At 37.3% G+C, this 18,786-nt stretch overlaps 4 protein-coding genes across 6 annotated transcripts; 2 read left to right on the forward strand and 2 right to left on the reverse strand.

The window, feature by feature from the left end:
* Positions 1 to 1,296: 1,296 nt before the first annotated feature.
* Positions 1,297 to 2,662, reverse strand: LOC111810324 (protein PHYTOCHROME KINASE SUBSTRATE 1-like). The gene has a single exon (XM_023697027.1). It carries the CDS (start codon positions 2,601 to 2,603, stop codon positions 1,365 to 1,367), a length of 1,239 nt encoding a protein of 412 aa, XP_023552795.1. The 5' UTR covers positions 2,604 to 2,662; the 3' UTR covers positions 1,297 to 1,364.
* Positions 2,663 to 5,745: 3,083 nt separating this feature from the next.
* On the forward strand, positions 5,746 to 9,063 carry LOC111810338. 3 transcript variants are annotated; one of them, XR_002817396.1, is made up of 11 exons: positions 5,748 to 6,124; positions 6,360 to 6,451; positions 6,541 to 6,648; positions 6,757 to 6,839; positions 6,987 to 7,120; positions 7,419 to 7,468; positions 7,622 to 7,714; positions 8,358 to 8,449; positions 8,596 to 8,702; positions 8,804 to 8,929; positions 8,960 to 9,063. XR_002817396.1 is itself a non-coding variant. In XM_023697052.1 (10 exons), the coding sequence occupies exons 1-10, from the start codon at positions 5,873 to 5,875 to the stop codon at positions 8,843 to 8,845; spliced, it is 1,053 nt and encodes a 350-aa protein (XP_023552820.1). In that variant the 5' UTR covers positions 5,748 to 5,872; the 3' UTR covers positions 8,846 to 9,063. The 3 variants fall into 3 exon arrangements, 1 of the variants encoding a protein (XP_023552820.1); XR_002817397.1 differs by having other exon boundaries at positions 5,746 to 6,124; positions 7,419 to 7,482; positions 8,804 to 9,063; XM_023697052.1 differs by having other exon boundaries at positions 8,804 to 9,063.
* Positions 9,064 to 10,737: 1,674 nt separating this feature from the next.
* On the forward strand, positions 10,738 to 12,238 carry LOC111810387 (protein FEZ-like). The gene is made up of 3 exons (XM_023697097.1): positions 10,738 to 10,918; positions 11,013 to 11,314; positions 11,675 to 12,238. The coding sequence occupies exons 1-3, from the start codon at positions 10,738 to 10,740 to the stop codon at positions 12,236 to 12,238; spliced, it is 1,047 nt and encodes a 348-aa protein (XP_023552865.1).
* A 2,123-nt stretch (positions 12,239 to 14,361) lies between these two features.
* LOC111810398 lies at positions 14,362 to 18,321 on the reverse strand. Its single transcript, XM_023697108.1, has 8 exons — positions 18,132 to 18,321; positions 17,718 to 18,016; positions 17,205 to 17,276; positions 15,651 to 15,718; positions 15,287 to 15,443; positions 14,923 to 15,003; positions 14,731 to 14,820; positions 14,362 to 14,633 (listed from the first exon to the last, which is right to left on the reverse strand). The coding sequence occupies exons 2-8, from the start codon at positions 18,012 to 18,014 to the stop codon at positions 14,511 to 14,513; spliced, it is 888 nt and encodes a 295-aa protein (XP_023552876.1). The 5' UTR covers positions 18,015 to 18,016; positions 18,132 to 18,321; the 3' UTR covers positions 14,362 to 14,510.
* Between the last annotated feature and the right edge of the window lie 465 nt (positions 18,322 to 18,786).

Genomic DNA, 18,786 nt, shown 5'->3' on the forward strand with positions numbered 1-18,786 from the left:
ATTTTATAGCATAATAATGATAAAATAATATTTTTATTATTGATATTTTGTAAACAAAGAAAATGAAAAATGAGATACGATGTTAATTTTGTTTCTAAAAGGAAATAAAAATATGGAACATCAAACACCAAACAATCTTTAAATTTTAAATTTCTTTTTAGTCTTTTAGTTTTTATTTCACACAATATTCTTTAGTTAATGCAAATTTTTTAAAAATTTCCATTCTTTATTTAATATAAAAGAAATGTATAATAATTGTACTTTCCTATAATTATATATATTTTTAATTAGTTAATTTACGTGTATTCGTCCATGATCACATAATTCATTTAATTACATAGTTTATCATAGAAAAAAAAAAACCGAGTAATTAGATAATTTTTTTAAAAAATAAAATACATCAAAGGAGATATTTTTTTATTGTTCAATAAATTAAGAAAGTTTTAAAGGAGTAAAAGAAAATTGAAAGCAAAATGGGTTAGGTGAGGGGAATGGAACGAATTAATAATCTCTCTTGGAACGAATTAAGAATCTCTCTAGTAAAGAGTCGGACACTGGGCGGAGGAATGAAGCATTTCTTAGATGGGCGTGGAAACTGGAAACCTCTCCCTATGCCCGATGTGCCAACGAGAATGCTGGGCCACCCGAGGGTGAATTATGAGATCGGAGAATGAAACATTTTTTAACAGGTGTGGAAACTTCTCCTTAGCGGGAGCAATAAATAACAAGTCAATGATGATACCTAACGAGACTAAGCGGACAATATCGATGAGCTTGGGCTGTTACATAACATTACGTAATGAGCCAAAGCGGATAATATTTACTAGCGGTAGGCTTAAACCGTTACAAGTTACATCTCGAAATATAATATAACGTGGACGGAACATTTAAAGGACCCGATATTAATTAATTATTCACAAGATGATAAGATGAGAAAAAACAAATTCATTCAAGAACCTATAAGAAACCAAACCTTAATAATTAAAAATGGCATTTTAGGGGTCGGGTAGAGCATTAAATGACATTTTGTGGTCACATCTGATCAGAACCCTAAGTTTATAAAAAAAAAAAAAAAAATTATTCTATAAAACATAAATTTAATAAATTTATAAATTTTAGTTTGTTGAAATAAAAGTATATGATAAAATTAAAAAAGTTTAATCTTGTCAGAAATTATTTATTTTATTTCAAATATATAAAGCGAGATTCATTATGTATAAAGATTCATGTTAAAACAGTAAAAAACAATTCTTTTCTTATTATCCGATGATGAAATAAATCAACATAGGAGGAATCAAACTAGATAATGTCCTGCTTCTGACATTAATCGAAAGCTTAATTGTTTTTGGAAAAAAAAATAATAATTAAACATACAAAATATTGGAGATTTTGGGTGAATACTGACGAGGAACAGAATTTGCAGCAAGCCTCTGAGCTTCGAACCTCGTAAGTCGTCCAAAGGATTCCCATCTTCGTTGGATTTCCTCCGGAGAACCGTACTTATCTCCGGCCACTCTCACCGCCTTCTCATTCTTGCAACCCATCAGATGATTCGAACGCCGCCTCAGACTCGCTTTCACGTCGTGACTGGTGGTGGAGAGGCGGTGTTCGTCGGAGAAATCGGTGGCGCTGGCGGTGATGACACTCCACTCGATGCTGGCCTCACTTGGTGCATAACAAGTGGTGGGTGTTACACAATCCGTGCAATCAGAGGGTTGTGTTGTGAGAAACGAATTGGGGTTCCCCGTTAACGTCTCAATCTCGAAAAGATCCGAACTTGCATCACTTCCCGCATCATCGTTGTAGATTAGGCTGCATTTATTTGAATTAGAATTTGAAGAATCCTTCACTTTTGGAACGATGTCGTTCCATGTCATCATCGAAAGCCTCTTCTCCAAGTGGTTTACATTCAGAGAGTCCACACTGGGTAGAGAAGATTCAAACACCTCAATTGGCTTTTGCCCTTGTTGTTCTTCAACTTGAATTTGCATTTTCAGGGCCGAGGCAGAGTTTTTAGGCGTCAGATCAACTGGAACAGAGCTTTCAAACGTGAAATTTGAACCTGCATTGGTTGTTTGTCTCCGTTTGGGGTTTGGTTTGGATTTGGTTAAGTTCTTGTCGCAGCAATAGCATCTATAGAGAAACCCCTTCGCCAATTGTGAGGATTTGCTCTTCTTTGTCGCCTTAGACGACATGGAATCAGCGTTTACAGTACTACTCTGCAACAGTGCCTTTTGGCTATTCCAACTGGATTGAGAACGAACACTTGGACTTCCAGATCGAGTAGTAGTAGTACTAGAAGTACTAGTTCTTGGCTTCTTGGAGTGAAGAATCCTTTTGTGAGGCTTCTTGGGAGGGAATTTGAGGGGCTTTTGAGTATCAAATGCACCCGCATTGAAATATTTCTCAGCCCCAAAAACTTCAATATCTCCATCCTGTTCTTCCTGAGTAGTAACAGAATTAGAGCGATCTCGAGTTGATTCAGCAAGCTTACGCACAAATTCTTTCTCTGCATGGTTCAAGTAGGAAGAGAAAGAGGCTTCACGAAGGTGCGGGAGGTTTGTATCGCAAACAGGCGGCGGCAAGCTCACCCTTCTTCCCATGTTAATGAAGAAATGAGTGCGCGCCGCGCGGCGGGGCTGGCTGTTGTTTGTCGATGATTGAAACAGAACAAGAGGTGCATAAGAAGTATACGTGGTGGGTGTTATATATATATATAGATAGATAGATAGATATTTGGATTTGCATGTGTTGAGTGAGAGAAAAAGGAAAGTGGGTTTGATTTGGGTTCTACTAATTCACCAGAAACTGACAAATTCCTAATTTCATATCATAATAACAGCTTGGTTTTGTGGTCGGCAGGGGCGTGGAGTGCATTAATGGCGTGGCAAAACACCAGGAGTTGAGTCGAGTCGGGCGCAGAAATAATAATGAAGACTTGGACAGCTCCCGGATCGAACGTAAACTTGCTTTCTTTACGAATACAAGTGAAGAGAAGGGGACAGAGCAGACATCGTATGTACTATCACTTCAGCTGATGGACTCCTTTGTCTTTCCTGCTTTTACTAACATCTCCGCCCACCCAGTTTGCTTCTGTTGAGTTTCGACACTCTATTCAGTTTTAAACCACATTCCAAATAAGGCTCCAAATCCTACACGTAAATGCATTGCTGTGAAGCTCTTTCTAAATCCCCATCTCCATCAATCCTCCATCTCTCCCTGGTTTCCCAGCTTTTTGTATTTTCACTTAATATAACAAAACAAAACTCATTGTGATATTATTTAAGCAAAAAAGTGTACGGAATGACTCGATACGTAACAGGTAAAAGCGGACAATATCTCCTAGTCATAGATTTTGAACATTATCAGCGAGCGAGCAAGCGAAAATAGTTCCTAAATTATGGATCAAATTGGATGGATGGGACGTGTATGTATTGGGTGAATGAGGGTCCACTTCCTAGAACACAGCGGAGACATTGAAGTTGAAGTCTGTGGGCGACAGTTGATATTATGGAAAGGCGACCAGCTGGGTTTGAACGAAGCTTCTGGGCTGAAAACATCTCAAAACAGTTGATTTTAGGCCAAATCATAGAGAGGAGAGGACTAATTTGTCCCATTGCTCTCAAAACTTGAAAGATTCTGCAGGAACAAACAATAAAAAGAAAGGTGTTGTTTTGCGTCGTGGTTGGTTTGTCAATTTGATGTTTCCCATCATCTTCACTATTATTCCCACTCAACTTTTGAGGGCTGTTTGTGAGGTATATGATTAGAAAATAATCAAGTATGAAACAAAAATGGTGTCTCGTCGTTGAGTTGGACCAATGCCTGGATGTCTCACTTCTGTTGGTTGACGCAATTTTAGCACTTTTGGACGTAGCTTTCTTGCAAAAGGCATCGGATTTAACGTAATTAGAGGTTCCTGGGGTTGATATTTCTTTATATATATGGGAACAATCGAAGAAAGGAAAGGGCTTGCGATACGAATTATAGGGTGCACGTCAATTGGTTGGCCTCAACACAAAAACCAATCTATTTGTCCTGTTTAATCCACTTGACACTTTCATACTTCTAATTATTCGGTTTTAATTCAGCTAAACGTTAAAGATATTTTGGAGCTTGATGAAAAATAGTGCACTCAGAGAATGCCTTGATAAAGCCACGATGCAGGTGGGGGGTGATGCTGGTTTGTTTTTAGGCCTCGACTGTGAGAAGTTGATATTAAGTTATGTGATCAATCCATAGAGGAGAGTTGTTGGATCTAACCGGTTACTAGTGTGCGCAAGGTTAATTGGAGGGCCTCATTCACCTGTCACTTTTAAGTTTCAGACTACTACTACTTAGCTTCTTTAATTGTATTATGACATCTCTTCGTTCTTATCAGACTTGTTGGCTGTCATATGCATGCTGTCATTTGTTTGCCGTTTGGTGTCGCGATCTTACTATAAAAAGAGTAGGTTGTGATTTTCACGTTGCGACAAGTGAAGCAGTGACCCTTAAGTGGCGCCCATCTAACCACACAAGGGCCTAGACGAATGCCGTGATGCAATCGAGGAGAATGGTGCATCATCCAACATACTATATAATGTGTGCATTGAAGAGGAGACGAGGCACAAGAAAGATAAGGGAAATGAGTAGACAAGAGTGTCAAAGATAGGCTTGTTGAAGAGTTGAGTAGGACCCCTAGCCTTAACCTCGAAAGTAGGAGTTTCAAAAGGAATTTGGGCAATCGGACACCTGACGAACGCCCCATTCGCCAAAATCATGTCTACACCCACCACTTTGAAAATGCCTCAAAATGTACAGTAGGGGGAGATATAATGTTAGCTCTCCACCACCTTTGGGCCTTGGGGTCTAAGCGAGTTACCCTATGGCATATGCGTGAGTCACAGTGAGGGCAAGCTTTTTGAGACAAGTGTCTCGGGCAACTTCCTTTGAAATAAAGTTTTCAAGGACAGTATCAGGCGGCACGAGTACGCCGGTATTGCGTCCCTGCTCGCGTTTTAGAAGTTGAATTTTGCACCTGCTATCCGAAACGGTATCCGTAAATAACATTGCATGGACAAGGGAGGTCCAATATCTCGATAGAACCTAGATGAATGGATGTTCGAGATGTTCTGATGTTATGAATGACACGTGGGTCTGTATTGATTGGGAACCAAGATGACAAGATGTGATGTTGCATTGAGAGACCATGGTCCCAAGTAGAGACAAGGTCGAGCAAAATGACTTAGTCTAGTGTAGAGGCAAGTCGGTTGTGTGATCGAACATGCACGCGCAGACGGCGTGTGGTCGTACAAGCTTGGATTCCTCACGAGCGACATTCGGTTGACGAAGACAAATCTCAACGAAAAATGAATATGGGGCTTGAATTCTCCTTAAGCTGATCGTGAGTGTGTCAAGTTCACGATGCCCCACTCTTTTTTTGTCTAGATGTACATCCCACTAACACATAACATATAAGATTGATTTGTTTAGATTGTTTGGTTGGTGTTTTTACAACTACATTAGCTAACTAAAAATGTTGACCGTCCAAATATCGTGGAGATGATTTATAAAAATAAAATGAAATCTTATTTGAATCACGGCATGGTAGAGGAACCTGCTTTGGGATTGGGTTCAAGGACGAACCGTGTTGGTTTGGGCCAACGCTAAATGGTTTGAAAAAGAAACCGGGTGCCAATTGAATGGGTTTGGTTCGGTTCACTGTGTCGACCGTCGACTAGCATTCCGGACTTCAACTCACTGCACATTTTCTCGTCGCGAGTGTTCGACGTCTTGAAGTTCCAAATTCGTTGCATTATCCTCTTTGGTAAGAGCGAAAATTTCGAACCGAAACTCCAGTTCACGGATTTCGTAAAGAATTGATTAAGAAATGAAGATTGCCTGTTCGACCACCTTCACAACTATACCTGAATCTTCAATCTATGGTCTTTCTAATCCATGGAAGCCATCGTCTTCTCTGAAATCCACGGGGAAACGAACTCCTAAGATTGTACTCATTGGCTCCCGTAATTTGTCCCTGCGATTGTCTCCTCGACGTTCGAATTCCCTGTCCCCAAATCGGTTTCGTCCTCTTTGCTTCTTCAATGCTAAAGATGAATCCGGCGGCGATTTTCAGCAGAAGGTACGTTCCTCATCGTCTAATTCGCCATTAATTTTCGACATACTTGCTGTTGAATTTCGTAAAAGGTACGAAATAGCAGGAAACTGAAGTACATATGCTGGATTGCTGAAAGAAAAGTTCATGTTGTAACTATGTTGAGGCATTTTGTTTAAGAAATTCTCAGCTGTTTGTTTGATTTAAAAAGAAAATGGTTTGAGTTGGGTTTTATTAAGACGACTGAGAATCATTATTTTAGGGAAATGGGGGTGGATGGCCTATCTTGAGGCGGTGGGAGGTGCCATGGGGATGGCAAACAGTTTCATTAACTTCACTAGCTTGTGGATTAAGGTGGCTTTTTTTGTAACTATGTTTGCTTTGTCCGAGTGTAATTGCTTCCACTTTGCAAGTAGCGCAGAAGTTAATGTTTTCCCAGACAGTGTTATCGTGACAGGCTTGGTTGAATCTGCTGCCATTCCTTATCTTGGTATTCGCATTGAAGAGCTAAGCTTAGATGAGAAAGCTGAAATACTTCTCCTGAACCAAGGGTATGCCTTGATTTAGAACGAACGTCTAGTTTTTCAAATTCAAACCTGCACATAAATTTTGTGATATCATTCAAATGAGAAGTTGCTATTCGTTGGTTGTTTTGGTAGCATTGCAACTGTGGCAGTGCTTGGGATCATATACAGCATTGCCAACACTTTCCAACCACTTCCTGATGACATTTATCGCTATGGTATTCTCAATTACAAGTTATTGTTGAGTCCTTAATCATTTTTTTCCCTAACATATGGAAAAGTATCCATGTTATAAGTAGTCATTTAGTCAGATATTTGGTATCTAGATCAGGATCTAACATTCATGGTGATTTTCTTTCATTCAGATATTAGGGACCCCTTGAATCTGCAGAAGGGTTGGCTCTTATGGGCAGGAGTGGGTCTAGTGGGTGCCCTGGCTTCTATTGCAGTGACAGGAGCCGTCTTGTCTTCATTTAATGGCGGGAGTACTCAAAGAGAGGTTAGAAATGATAAGATCCTTTCCATATTTTCCATTGTCCATTTTTAGCTGGAATTGGAGAGTACATAGCTCTACAACCGTTTGCAGTTTGTGTCTTCTTGATAGCTTTATGTTACAGAGTACTTAAAGTTAGTTGTTGGTTCAATATGAATTTCCATCAAGTGATTGAACAAAAAGAACGATGTTTGTGAAGTATGGATGAACTTGGCTTCATTATTTTGAAACTATTATTGTCGGTCCTGGTTCATTGGGATTTTTCAGAACAGACTCTTAAGCTTTCTTTTTATTTTGGTTTCAGACAGATGCTTTAGTACGCTTGCTTCCACTAGTTGGATCTTCCAGCATCAGGTTGTTGGCGGAAGGTTACTTCGATTTTATATATATTCGAGCTTTCAAAATGTCTCAGCCTTCCTAAGGCTCATCACTTAGGCGTCCAATTTACTAAAGACCTGCAGTTAATTTAGAAAGAAAGTGAAACCAGCATATATGTTTTCATTTCAGCACTGCTTGTCTGGTGGGCATCACAGGGGTCCTTGCTCCAGTTCTTGAAGAGACCGTGTTTCGTGGATTTTTTATGGTGTCTCTTACTAAGTGGTATGGTCTCTTAGTATTATGAGCCTAAGTTTTGTTATCACTCATTTGCACATGAAACCATGGTGCAATTCCTTAATTAAGTCGAGCTTTTCTTACAAAAACGACCATTAAATGGTTGTGATGCACAAAAAAATTTCGACTTGTACAAAAACACGTGCTGTTTACATATAAGAAGAGATTTTAGAAAGTTTATAAGCCCATTCAACTACAGAAAAGTACAGTGATACTGCTTCTGAGACATGCTTTAAGATATCTTGCAAAAGAACGGCTGGCAACATAGAATTGGGAAATACAAAATTGAGAAAGACATTATAATATAGTTTCATGAAGAGGATGGAATGATGTTGGGTGAGGGTTTGCACTGTCGATCCTAATATGACTTATGTATTCATTTTACGTATCTGATTTACGAGCTATGAGGAACATGACCGACCAAAAGCGATCGATAAAGAGATGATGTTTTAAATTAAGTTGTTTTGGCCTGAACATGATTATTTTATATAGTACAAATTCACAAGATTGTGTGAACATCATTGTCTCTGTTCTTTAAATGTGTTAGTACATTCTTGGATTTAACTTTTAAGATTACCATTTATATATAATGAACTAGTATGTTCATCCTTACTTTCTCTCCTTCCTCCAGGATTCCCACGCCAGTTGCCGTTCTGATTAGCGCAGCTGTGTTTGCCCTTGCTCATTTCACTCCTGGAGAGTTTCCCCAGCTCTTTGTGCTTGGTAATGTTGATCAGCTGCAAGTTCTCTTGAAACTCTGGTTTTACTTAATTCTTTCTACATGTGACTTGAAATACCATCTAAAGTTGTCAGTAATAACTTAGCCGGCTTTATTTCAAGCGCATAATATGTGATAAAAAATCATGTAGGAAGTGCTCTGGGATTTTCTTATGCTCAAACTCACAACCTCTTGACCCCCATCACCATCCATGCTTTGTGGAACTCGGGCGTCATTTTGCTTCTTACCTTTCTTACGGTATGACATCAATCTCAAGAGTTAAAGTGAAATCTTATGCTTCAAATTCAGACTACAAAGCGTACTGAGCTAACTATCTTCTCCCCTTCCTTTGCATATAGCTCCAAGGTTACGATATCAAGGAGTTGTTGCAGACAACATGACGCAAGGGAGGCTTCTTTTCAAAATCACAATCTGTGCAAACGATCATTGTTTACATACTATTGCGTTGCTTTTAATGGCATCAAATCCTCTCGCGTTGCTTTTAATGGCATCAAATCCTCTCTGATAGAACAGTGAATAGGTTGTCGAAAGCTACATTTTTCTGAAGATGAACCATCTTACTGTAAACTAGTTGATAAAATGAGTTCTTTGCTCTCAAGCTCAACAAACCTTTGGAATGATAACTAATGCCTTATCCACCGAGTTATGCTCAAAATGGTTGACTTACCCTCAAAATTCTTAAAAACACCAAAATAAGTGATTTCCTTAAAAACCGAGTGGACAGTCCGCCCATACAAAATTCATTTGAAAATGTTAAAGATTTTGAATTAAATTATTAGAGGCAATCCTGGAAGGATTGTAATAGGAAAGTCAAACAAGTTTGAAGAAGAATCTATTTATATCTTAAATTATTCCAGTTGTGGTTGTGCATTAAAACGAAAACCTGTTAAAAACGCCAAGATTATTCAAAGATTTGTGTAGGAAGTGTTGAATATAAATAAATGTATTTAAAGTTAGGGAAACATAAGTGTGATTAAGAGTATTAATTATGTAATGAAAAGAGGAGCATGGAAGATTGTGCATAGTAATTAAAATAAAGTGAGTTGCACACTTCGCACGTAAACCCAAGCTCAAGGGTTCCAACCCAGCCCTACATTTTTTCTCAATCACTGAATTTTATTTTATTTTGGAGTCCCAACAAGCCATATTGACTTATGTGACCCTTATTATTTATTTACTTTTAATTTTTACCTTACTCAACTACATTACATTGGATTTGGTGTCCCTTCACATTTATCACTAATTATCTTTCTTTTACCTCCCACTTAATGTTTGACTTTTTATTTATTTAATTTAACACATGAATTTTCAAGAATTCTTTAAAATATCGACATCTATTTATATAACATATATGTGAAGATTTAAATCTCTAATTTCTTACTTTAAATTATAATATATGATGTTTTGATTAATTAAATTATGTCTCATATTAAATGGATAATCCATCCAACTTACTATATATATATATATAAAAAGTACAGCTTGAAGCTATGGGTACATGTTATATTGCTTCTAAATCAAACTTACTAGTTAATATTTTAAACACCTTGTTTCAGTTGAGTGATTAAAAGCAACACACCATTTTGCTAATAAGCCCTCATCAAATTCTAATATTAGCATTTCATCCCCTAAATATAATTTATTTGCGCTTTTTTTTGCTAATATAATTTCTCAGTTTTTGGATTTAGAAAAGTTAAAATTCTGACAAATACAATGGAATAGAAGGTGTGGGGAATGGAATAGAAGCTGAATTTTGGGACTCCGAGGAGCTCTTCACTCATAAAATAATATTAAAAATGTTCATAATCAATCCCCTCATTCACATACACAATAAAATTAGTATCGAAAGTCGGTTTTAGGTCCATGTTTCCATGTCTTGATTTCATTTATTTAATCCCAACCTTTCTTACTTCAAAATCCCAAACGAATCCAAGAAATATTTCACCGAATTATATGTAAAAACTAATGTAAAACCAATAAAGTTTCAATTTTTATGATGTGGGGTTCTTGAAAAGTTGCTTCTTTTTTCAAATTATGATGAACTTAAAAAGGGTTTTGGTTTCTTGGTAGGCGTTGTCAAATTGTTTGTTTAGAAAGAAGGGCTCCTCTTTAAGACCCACCACAAATAGCGGCTGATCCCTCGGACCCAAACCCTCCCCGCCCCCCCTTCAAAGGAACCATTATATTGCCTCTCAACCCATCTCTTATTTCACACTCTCTCCTCTGTTTCTTAGTTACAAAGCTAAGTCACAACTTTTTTGTTGATACATTAATGGAGGAGCGCAATGAAGGGGAAAAAGCAGAGGAGCTAATGCTGCCTGGCTTCCGTTTTCACCCAACCGACGAAGAGCTTGTTGGGTTTTACCTCAAAAGAAAGGTTCAACAAAGGCCTCTGCTCATAGAACTCATCAAGCAAATTGACATTTACAAATATGATCCATGGGATCTTCCAAGTAAGAAAGTTTGTTCCTTTTTTTTGTTGTTTTAAGAGCGGTGGCATTCATATATATGGTGAAACTCATTTTTGGTGTCCTTTTTTGAGTTTAGAGTTGGGTGGTAGTGGAGAAAAAGAGTGGTATTTCTACTGCCCTAGAGATAGAAAATACAGGAACAGTGCTAGACCAAACCGTGTCACTGGAGCTGGCTTCTGGAAGGCCACTGGAACTGACCGCCCCATTTACTCCTCTGATGGAACCAAGTGCATTGGGTTGAAGAAATCACTTGTTTTCTATAAAGGCAGAGCTGCTAAAGGTGTCAAAACTGACTGGATGATGCATGAGTTTCGTCTCCCTTCCCTCACTCATCCTTCTCCCACTAAGAGATTTGTTGATAAATCTATTCCCCCAAATGTAAGCCTTCTAAACCAATCTAATCTTCCTATTATTCGCTCTCATACCATGTTAAGAATGTAAATATAATAAGGATGTGCCGTGCCTGATTCCACCGTAAAGAAAATTTTGATACTTAAGAACACCAAAATCGATGCTTTGATACCACGTTAAGAATGATGCTCTGATAGCATGTTAAGAATGAGAAACAAAGGTGGGATTGAAAGTCCATGTGGTCACAAAGGTACTCCGGGTCAAAGACTTTCCATCGTCCCACTTTTGTTTCTTATAGGTACTCCTGGTCAAGAACTTTCAGTCCCACTTTTGTTTCTCATTCTTAACGTATATGCGAGATAACCGAGGATGTTTTGGTGGGTGCAGGATTCATGGGCAATATGTAGGATATTCAAGAAAACAAACTCCACAGCTCAAAGGGCTCTATCTCTATCTTCCAATATCCCACCTTTATGTGACAATGCTTTCACCAAAAATGACACATTTTTCCCCACAAAACCCACTTTGCCCTATTTCGAAACCCTAACCCAATCTTCCATTTCCAACGCTTACCCTTTTGACTTTGTTGGTTCATGTAAGCCATTCAGCACTCAAACAACCAATACATTCGCCCATCTCCCCATTTTGGCTGAGCCATCACCCAACGCCACAGAGCAAGACAAATCCAGAGTGGACCTCTCTTCCATTTTGCTAAACATGTCATCATCAGTGCTTGGAGAGTTTGGGATAAAGCCCATTGCAGACACCATAGACTTGCATGCAAATCAACAGTTCATAAACAATTATCCACAACCCTTTTCACATGAGATGCAAGCAGGTGGTGACCAGTTTGGGGCCATGATGAGATCCAGTGTTGGGTGTCCTTTTGTATGGGATTCTTCTTCTTCATGCCCTAGCGAAGTATCCACCACCACTAATTGCTATACCTGAAGGATTCAAGAACTGGGTTTGATTAGTATCATTATTGTTTAGGAGCTTATATTAATGTAGTTAGTTAGGGTAGAATTAGGGTTTAGTTTTGAGTTGTGTTGTGTTTGTAAAAGGTGTTTGCATCAATATGGGAAGCTTTTGTTTATAAAACTTGAGGCTTCTGTGGTACACCAAGTTGATGAGAGCCTTATTATTGTCTTCTCACCATCACATGCACACACCACTATGAGTTAATAGTTAACATATTATTTTAGGGTATTCTATTTTACACTATAAACTTTCAATAAATCTTACTTTATATTATCATTATCTAAATTTTAGAATCTTATTTAACTATTTTCTTACATCAAAATTGTTACTTTATTATATCAATTTCCATAAAAATTAAATTTATGGAAAGTACTGTGTCCATTTATATTTCAACTTTAAAAATATTTAAAAGTTTGAAAACTTTTAATTTGATTTTTTTTTTTAATTTATAATTTAATTGATATAAATAATTTGAATTTTAAAAAATTTGAACGGCACCCTTAAACTTAAAATAAACAAGTTAAAATATATCTTTATAATTACTTGTTAAGACTTTATTTAAAAAATATCATTAAACTTTTCATATAATTTCAAAGATACTTTTTAATTTCAAAAAAATATTTAAAAAATACCATGCTCTTAAAAGTATCATTAATTTTTTTTTTTGAAAGATTTAAAAAACAACTTTTAAATATTTTCCAAAAGTTAAAAAATAGCCTTATCATTAATAATATGAGCGGAATGGTTAGTATTACGTTTCAAAAATACCCATAAACTTGTACGAGTAATACTAAAGCCTCTAATTTTTTTTTTCTCTAAAGTTTAAAGATAATTTATAAGGTGTAAACGGTCTTATTTATAAATATTGACGGTAAAATTTTTTTTAGGTAAAGATTAAGGTTTTTAGGTCACTTTTAAAATTTTAAAGGCAATTTTTAAGTATGGTATTAATAGTAAAAATATTTTTCATATTTTTTAAAAATGAGAGAATATTAACGACACATTTTTTAAATAAAAGTAGAGTATGATATCTTTTAAATTGAAGAACATTTTTTAAACGTTGTTGAAGGATTTCCATCCAAAATTAGTCATAAATTTTTTTTAAAGTTTAAATGTATTATTTAAAAAGTTTTTGAGATATTTTTAGATAAAATTGAAAATATATTTGATTAATTTAACCTTACTTCTATTTCAAATAAAAAGTCTCGATGCTCGTCAAGCCAATTGCAGAGTCCCTTGTGGTTGTTGGATACGTAGCAGAGCATTGGAAGCAGCATCCCAAAATGTTGTGTATGAAAGAGCCAAAGTTGTGTTCTGGCCTCAATTCTATGCCCAAAAAGGTTTGATCTTGGCCACCCCCAAGTCCGAAGGAGAAGAAAGAGAGAGAGGTTGTGAGAAGCAATCAATTTAAACATAATTCGTAAAAATCTTAAACAACGATGTATTCCAAATAATTGGTTTCTCAATATTTCATTAATCCCTCCACTTCGCATGAACATGGCATGAGGAAGGAATAATTAATGGCGGATATGGATGATGGTGATACATAATGTTATGTGTTCTCTTTTGACTCATTATTCTCAGAACCTCTGCTTTTCTCTGCTTTTCCTCCCATGTATTTGTTATTACGCATCCATACTCTGTGCACCCGTTTTCCGATCCCAATTTCCTCGGGTGGCGCTCCGGTGCTCAGTGTCCCCAATATGTGGGGGGCGGAGACGATATGGGTGGTAACGGCGGTGGAAGTTGCGGTGGCAGCCACAGGCGGCGCTATTTAGAGAGGTGGGATCGGTCTTTATACAGTCCACTTTCCTTTAATTATCAGGCTTTATCATTTTATGTATAAAGCAGGTATGGCAGTCGATAGAACAAATCCCCCTCAAAGTTTGTTCATTTTTCTTATTATCCTTCTTTCCATTCTATATTTGTATGAGGATAACAGACCCTCACATATCACTTGTGTATGTTCACAAGACGAACCAAACTTATACTTCTTTCTATCATGTATAAAATTTCAAAGTTTGTTTCATGTCTACCATCCAATTAAAGATAATTTGGTTGTGTTTCGATGCTTCATTACTCGGGACGAGATTGCAAATCATGAAAAGCAAGAGCATTCTTGTGAAGAATTACACTCGGGTTTTCCAAAATGAATTAAGTCAGATTACAAATATAGACAGATTGTAAGGAAGATCTAACCATTGGAAAATTGAAGAGGTTATACATTTTGTGCCTATGCAAGTCACACAGTGTCCTGGCGGGAAGTCATTTGAGGTCCTGATGCTATCGCAAATTGCAGACCTCTGTGTCGTCCTTGTAGCACAAAAGCAACTTGTGCTGCACCCAAGGCTGCAGCCTCCCGTTCCTTGGAGTAGGCAAAACATGAAGGAAAAAGAAACATTTACTACAAAAGTTTATCCTTGAATCATTAGTTAACAGTAACGTTGGGAGGTAATATCCACCTGTCTTCGTTGTCGACGTTGCAAGATGTTGACTGCACAAGCCATAATGTAACAGGGCAAGAGAAACCCAGCCACTCGAAGCAAGAAAATCTGAACGGTACGGTTAAAAACAATATGCAAAAGATGAGCAATGTCAGAAATCTGTGAAAAAGGAAAACTAGAGGAGATTAGAGTAATGAACTCAAGACTTACAGAGAAGAAAGCAGACAAGTAATCATCGCCATCAGGATCTGTGACTTCAAGTGCATGACGCAAGAAAAGTAGGATCATGAGCTGCCATATTGAAATCAGGCAAACGATGTTATCCCAATTGAATGGAAAAACCTCAGCAAACAGGTTCTTTACTTGATACATTTTCTATGAGTATATGAAATTGCAATGCCAATTTTGTAAAGAGAGTTATTCGAAGAGAAGCATGAAAACACGTTCAATTGTGAGGTATTAGCGCACTGGTGTATCCATATTGACATCACTCTGTGAAAATTGTATGATAATAGTAAGTTTCTTGATTATACTACTGAGATTTCTTATTTGTGGTATCATACAAGAAACTTACAATAAAAGCAGCTGCTCGACAAAATGCAGCGCCACTGGCATCTGAAGCAGCATATTCATCATACTCGGCTTCCAATAAATTATGTTCAGCCTCTGCAATAGCCAAAAGGCGAGGATCATGTAAATTCAAAGGGGTGCCAGTGATGGTCCACCCTCCCCTGCAGAAAAAAGAATGCAAACAAAGAATAGGACACGTTTAGCTTAGTATCTTAGATGTAAAAATCAGAAAAATGACCATAATCCTTCTAGAAAACAAAAAAAAAAAAAAAAAAAAAAAAAAAAAAAAAAAAAAAAAAAAAAAAAAAAAAATGCAAAATACTATCTCGAAACAACTTTCCAAATGAAATTTGAAGCATGTAAGTTACCCGATGTCGATAGACGTTTCTTCAATGCGAGGGGGAGGTGGTGGAGCTGTATATCCAGGTTGGTAAGGCTGTATATCATATGCAAGAGTAGAAAATCAGATAAGCTGAAACCTCTAGAACCATAACATTCAAAGTAGCTGAATTGTTAGCATATATATGGGTCTACATTCATCGTTTTAATTATTTAATCTTTCAATAGTTGAACTGTATCGTTTCTTGGCTTCATTTTTCAATGAAAATATCATTACAAATGCTTTTCTTTCAGCTTATACAAGCCAAGATACTTCACCGGCTAGTGTCATGGCTCATCTGCAAAATATTGAAAGAGTAATATGTGTTCACATGCATATCAAATGCGTGCGCGTGCATATAAAATATATTCGCAAGAGACCAAACTTTCATGGAGAAATATGAAAAAATATAGAAGAGCTATGCAGAAACAACAGCCAAACAAACAGAGTCCATTCAAAGGAAGGGACAACAGAAAAAAAAAGAATCAAACCAAGCTGATTATTACAAAAAGTTAGAGAAGTAGAAGCCCCGATGAGGCATTAACTCTATCACTATTGTGTTGGGATCCTAGAGCCAGATCATACTTTCAGGGCTAGATCATACTTTCAGGGCTAGAGGACCCATGAAGACAAGAGGTTCATATGAGAAAACATAAGGGAACCATTCCATAAGATAAGTCAACATTCAATCTCTAAGGCGGATTTCTGCTGAGAACGGAATAGTGTTCATGTCCAATGATGTTGAAAAGATGAAAGAATTAGAAAACTACGAAGTCGTAGCGTTGAGACACTGAGTATAACGTCTTAAAGCCACTGCAAATCCTCTCCACATTGAAGACACGCACTGAAAACTAGCGGACGCTACAAGACGCTGCGACAACTTTTGTAACAGCATCACATTTTCTAGGGGTGTTTTTTTGTGTTGAAAAACTAGAGCGACGTGTGGCAATTGTAAGTAGCAGGCTGTAGAGCTTTGATGGCAACCAGTTCTTTGTGGGTTGAACGAGGGTTATTGATTGTAATCCTAAGTAGTCAGTGTTGTGGTGCTCAGAAGTTAGAGTAGCCATTGTTGCGACTTCCCAAGAGATTTGTATCACGAGAGAGGATTCATTGTAATCTTCAACAGCATAGTAGAACCTGCAACTATAGGAGACTGAACGTAGTTCCGAGTTTGGAGTGAACCAGTATATATTATGATGTTTGTTTTCTTACCTTTTCTTACTTCGTTATTATTATGTAGCTGTGATTTGTTTCGACCGTGGAAGGGACATTGGTTAGGCTCTATGGTATAGCTCTAATTTTGTTAGAAGATTTAGTTTCCAACATATCGGACAACTCACCTAAAGGCCAATTGACTCTACTAATACTATTTCTTTCGAGCCAAACACTCTACACAACAACAAAGCAAGAATTTTGCCAAAGAACCCTGTGTTTATCCCAAAAGGAGGTGCAGCAACATCTCTTCTGGCGTAACTTTGATGTCAATGCATATATGGTTCCAGAAACTTAATATAACCAAGCAAAATCAATAATGTGAACATACCTGATGACAAATCTCACAAATGATATCCCCTTTCTCATTGCACCAAAGCTGTATACACTTCCGGTGAGCATACTGAGAAAGTAATAGTTGTTAACATCTCATGTAACTTGTAAAGCTACACAAGCAATAAATGTCTCCTTAGCTATATTTGAGATAACCAAAACAAGAGAAATGTAAACGGCCTTTTTACCATATCAAACTTTCTCATATTTATGGCATTCACTTTAGCAAATACATTTCATACACAAATGGTTTCTAATTTTCACATCATCACCAACTTATTTAGCCAACCACAATGGCAAAGGACCGCGATTTGAACTACAAAAACAAGCTGGATATCCCCTATATGTTTATACTTCAAATTACTAGTTGATCACTATGTAATTCCATAGGTAATAAACCATTTGCGATTAGCAGAAACATTTAGCAGTGGGGCACAAATATACCAAGAAACAGAAGTTCTATAAAGTTCTACAAAAGTTAATTTCTTAAAAAGGGAAGCAATCTTTATACCTTAAGACTGCCACTACAAGCACATGGAGTTTCCAGCTTCCTAATTATATCGTCATCCTGACAAATGCGACACTCCGCTGTCTGAATCAACGAATCATCCTCTCCATCCAAATCCTCACTCTCTTTTCTCTTCTCATCAACATTGGAAGTGGACGTCGAACAAGGAAAACCGAGTGAGTCGCCCTCCAAATCCCCACCGACCGGCAAGAAAGGAACAATCTCAGTCGGGTTGGGCACCGAATCAACGGGTACCGGCCGAATTAATCGGTCCACATACAGAACGAGATGATCGCTCATAGCTACGCAACCAGAAATTAAACACCTAAGTAACCAAAAACAAACCTCATTGGCTCACAGTTCCAAACAATTATACACTACGCGAATTCAGAAGAAAAGAAAAGAACAGAAAAATACCCTCAGAAGAAAACAGGGGCGTACTAGTAATATTCGGAAGAAAAAAACAACCAGAAAGCCAGAATCCCCAGTGATCGCGCTGAGAAGGCAGCCGACCGGAGGGGTTCCGGAGCAGAGTTGAAGAGAAGAGGAAGAGAAATGAGGGATTTAATCGAATGAAACTTGGCTCGATGCAAATGGGGAAAAATCCAAGAATATACCTGTGGTTATGCAATGAAATCGGGGTGGTTTCCTTCGGATTGAGCGTCAAAATCGGTAATTAGCCATCGTCGACGAACACAACAAATCGAAGTTATATAATGTAATACAAGAATCTAATAACGGGATTCATAAAACTGTCCAAACGTTCGTTAATCAATTATCATCAACTACCTCAAAGGACAATTTGGTCATTTCCAAATTTATTGGCGCCCAAACAACCGGGTCCGGGTTATTCCTTTCGTCCAGTCCATCTGGCCCGGCGTTTGCCTGCCCAGCAGGAGCCAGCTAAATATTTACATAAAATATTTATTTATTTTTTGTTCGAACAAAATTTAAGTTCTACCTCCTTAACTAATTAAAAAAAAAATTATAATCATAAGTGAGAGAAAATACGTGACCTTTTGAAGTAAAAAAAAAAAAAAAAAAAAAAAAAAAAAAAAAAAAAAAAAAAAAA

Source organism: Cucurbita pepo, chromosome LG01, assembly GCF_002806865.2.
Source record: "Cucurbita pepo subsp. pepo cultivar mu-cu-16 chromosome LG01, ASM280686v2, whole genome shotgun sequence".
Lineage (NCBI taxonomy): Eukaryota > Viridiplantae > Streptophyta > Magnoliopsida > Cucurbitales > Cucurbitaceae > Cucurbita > Cucurbita pepo.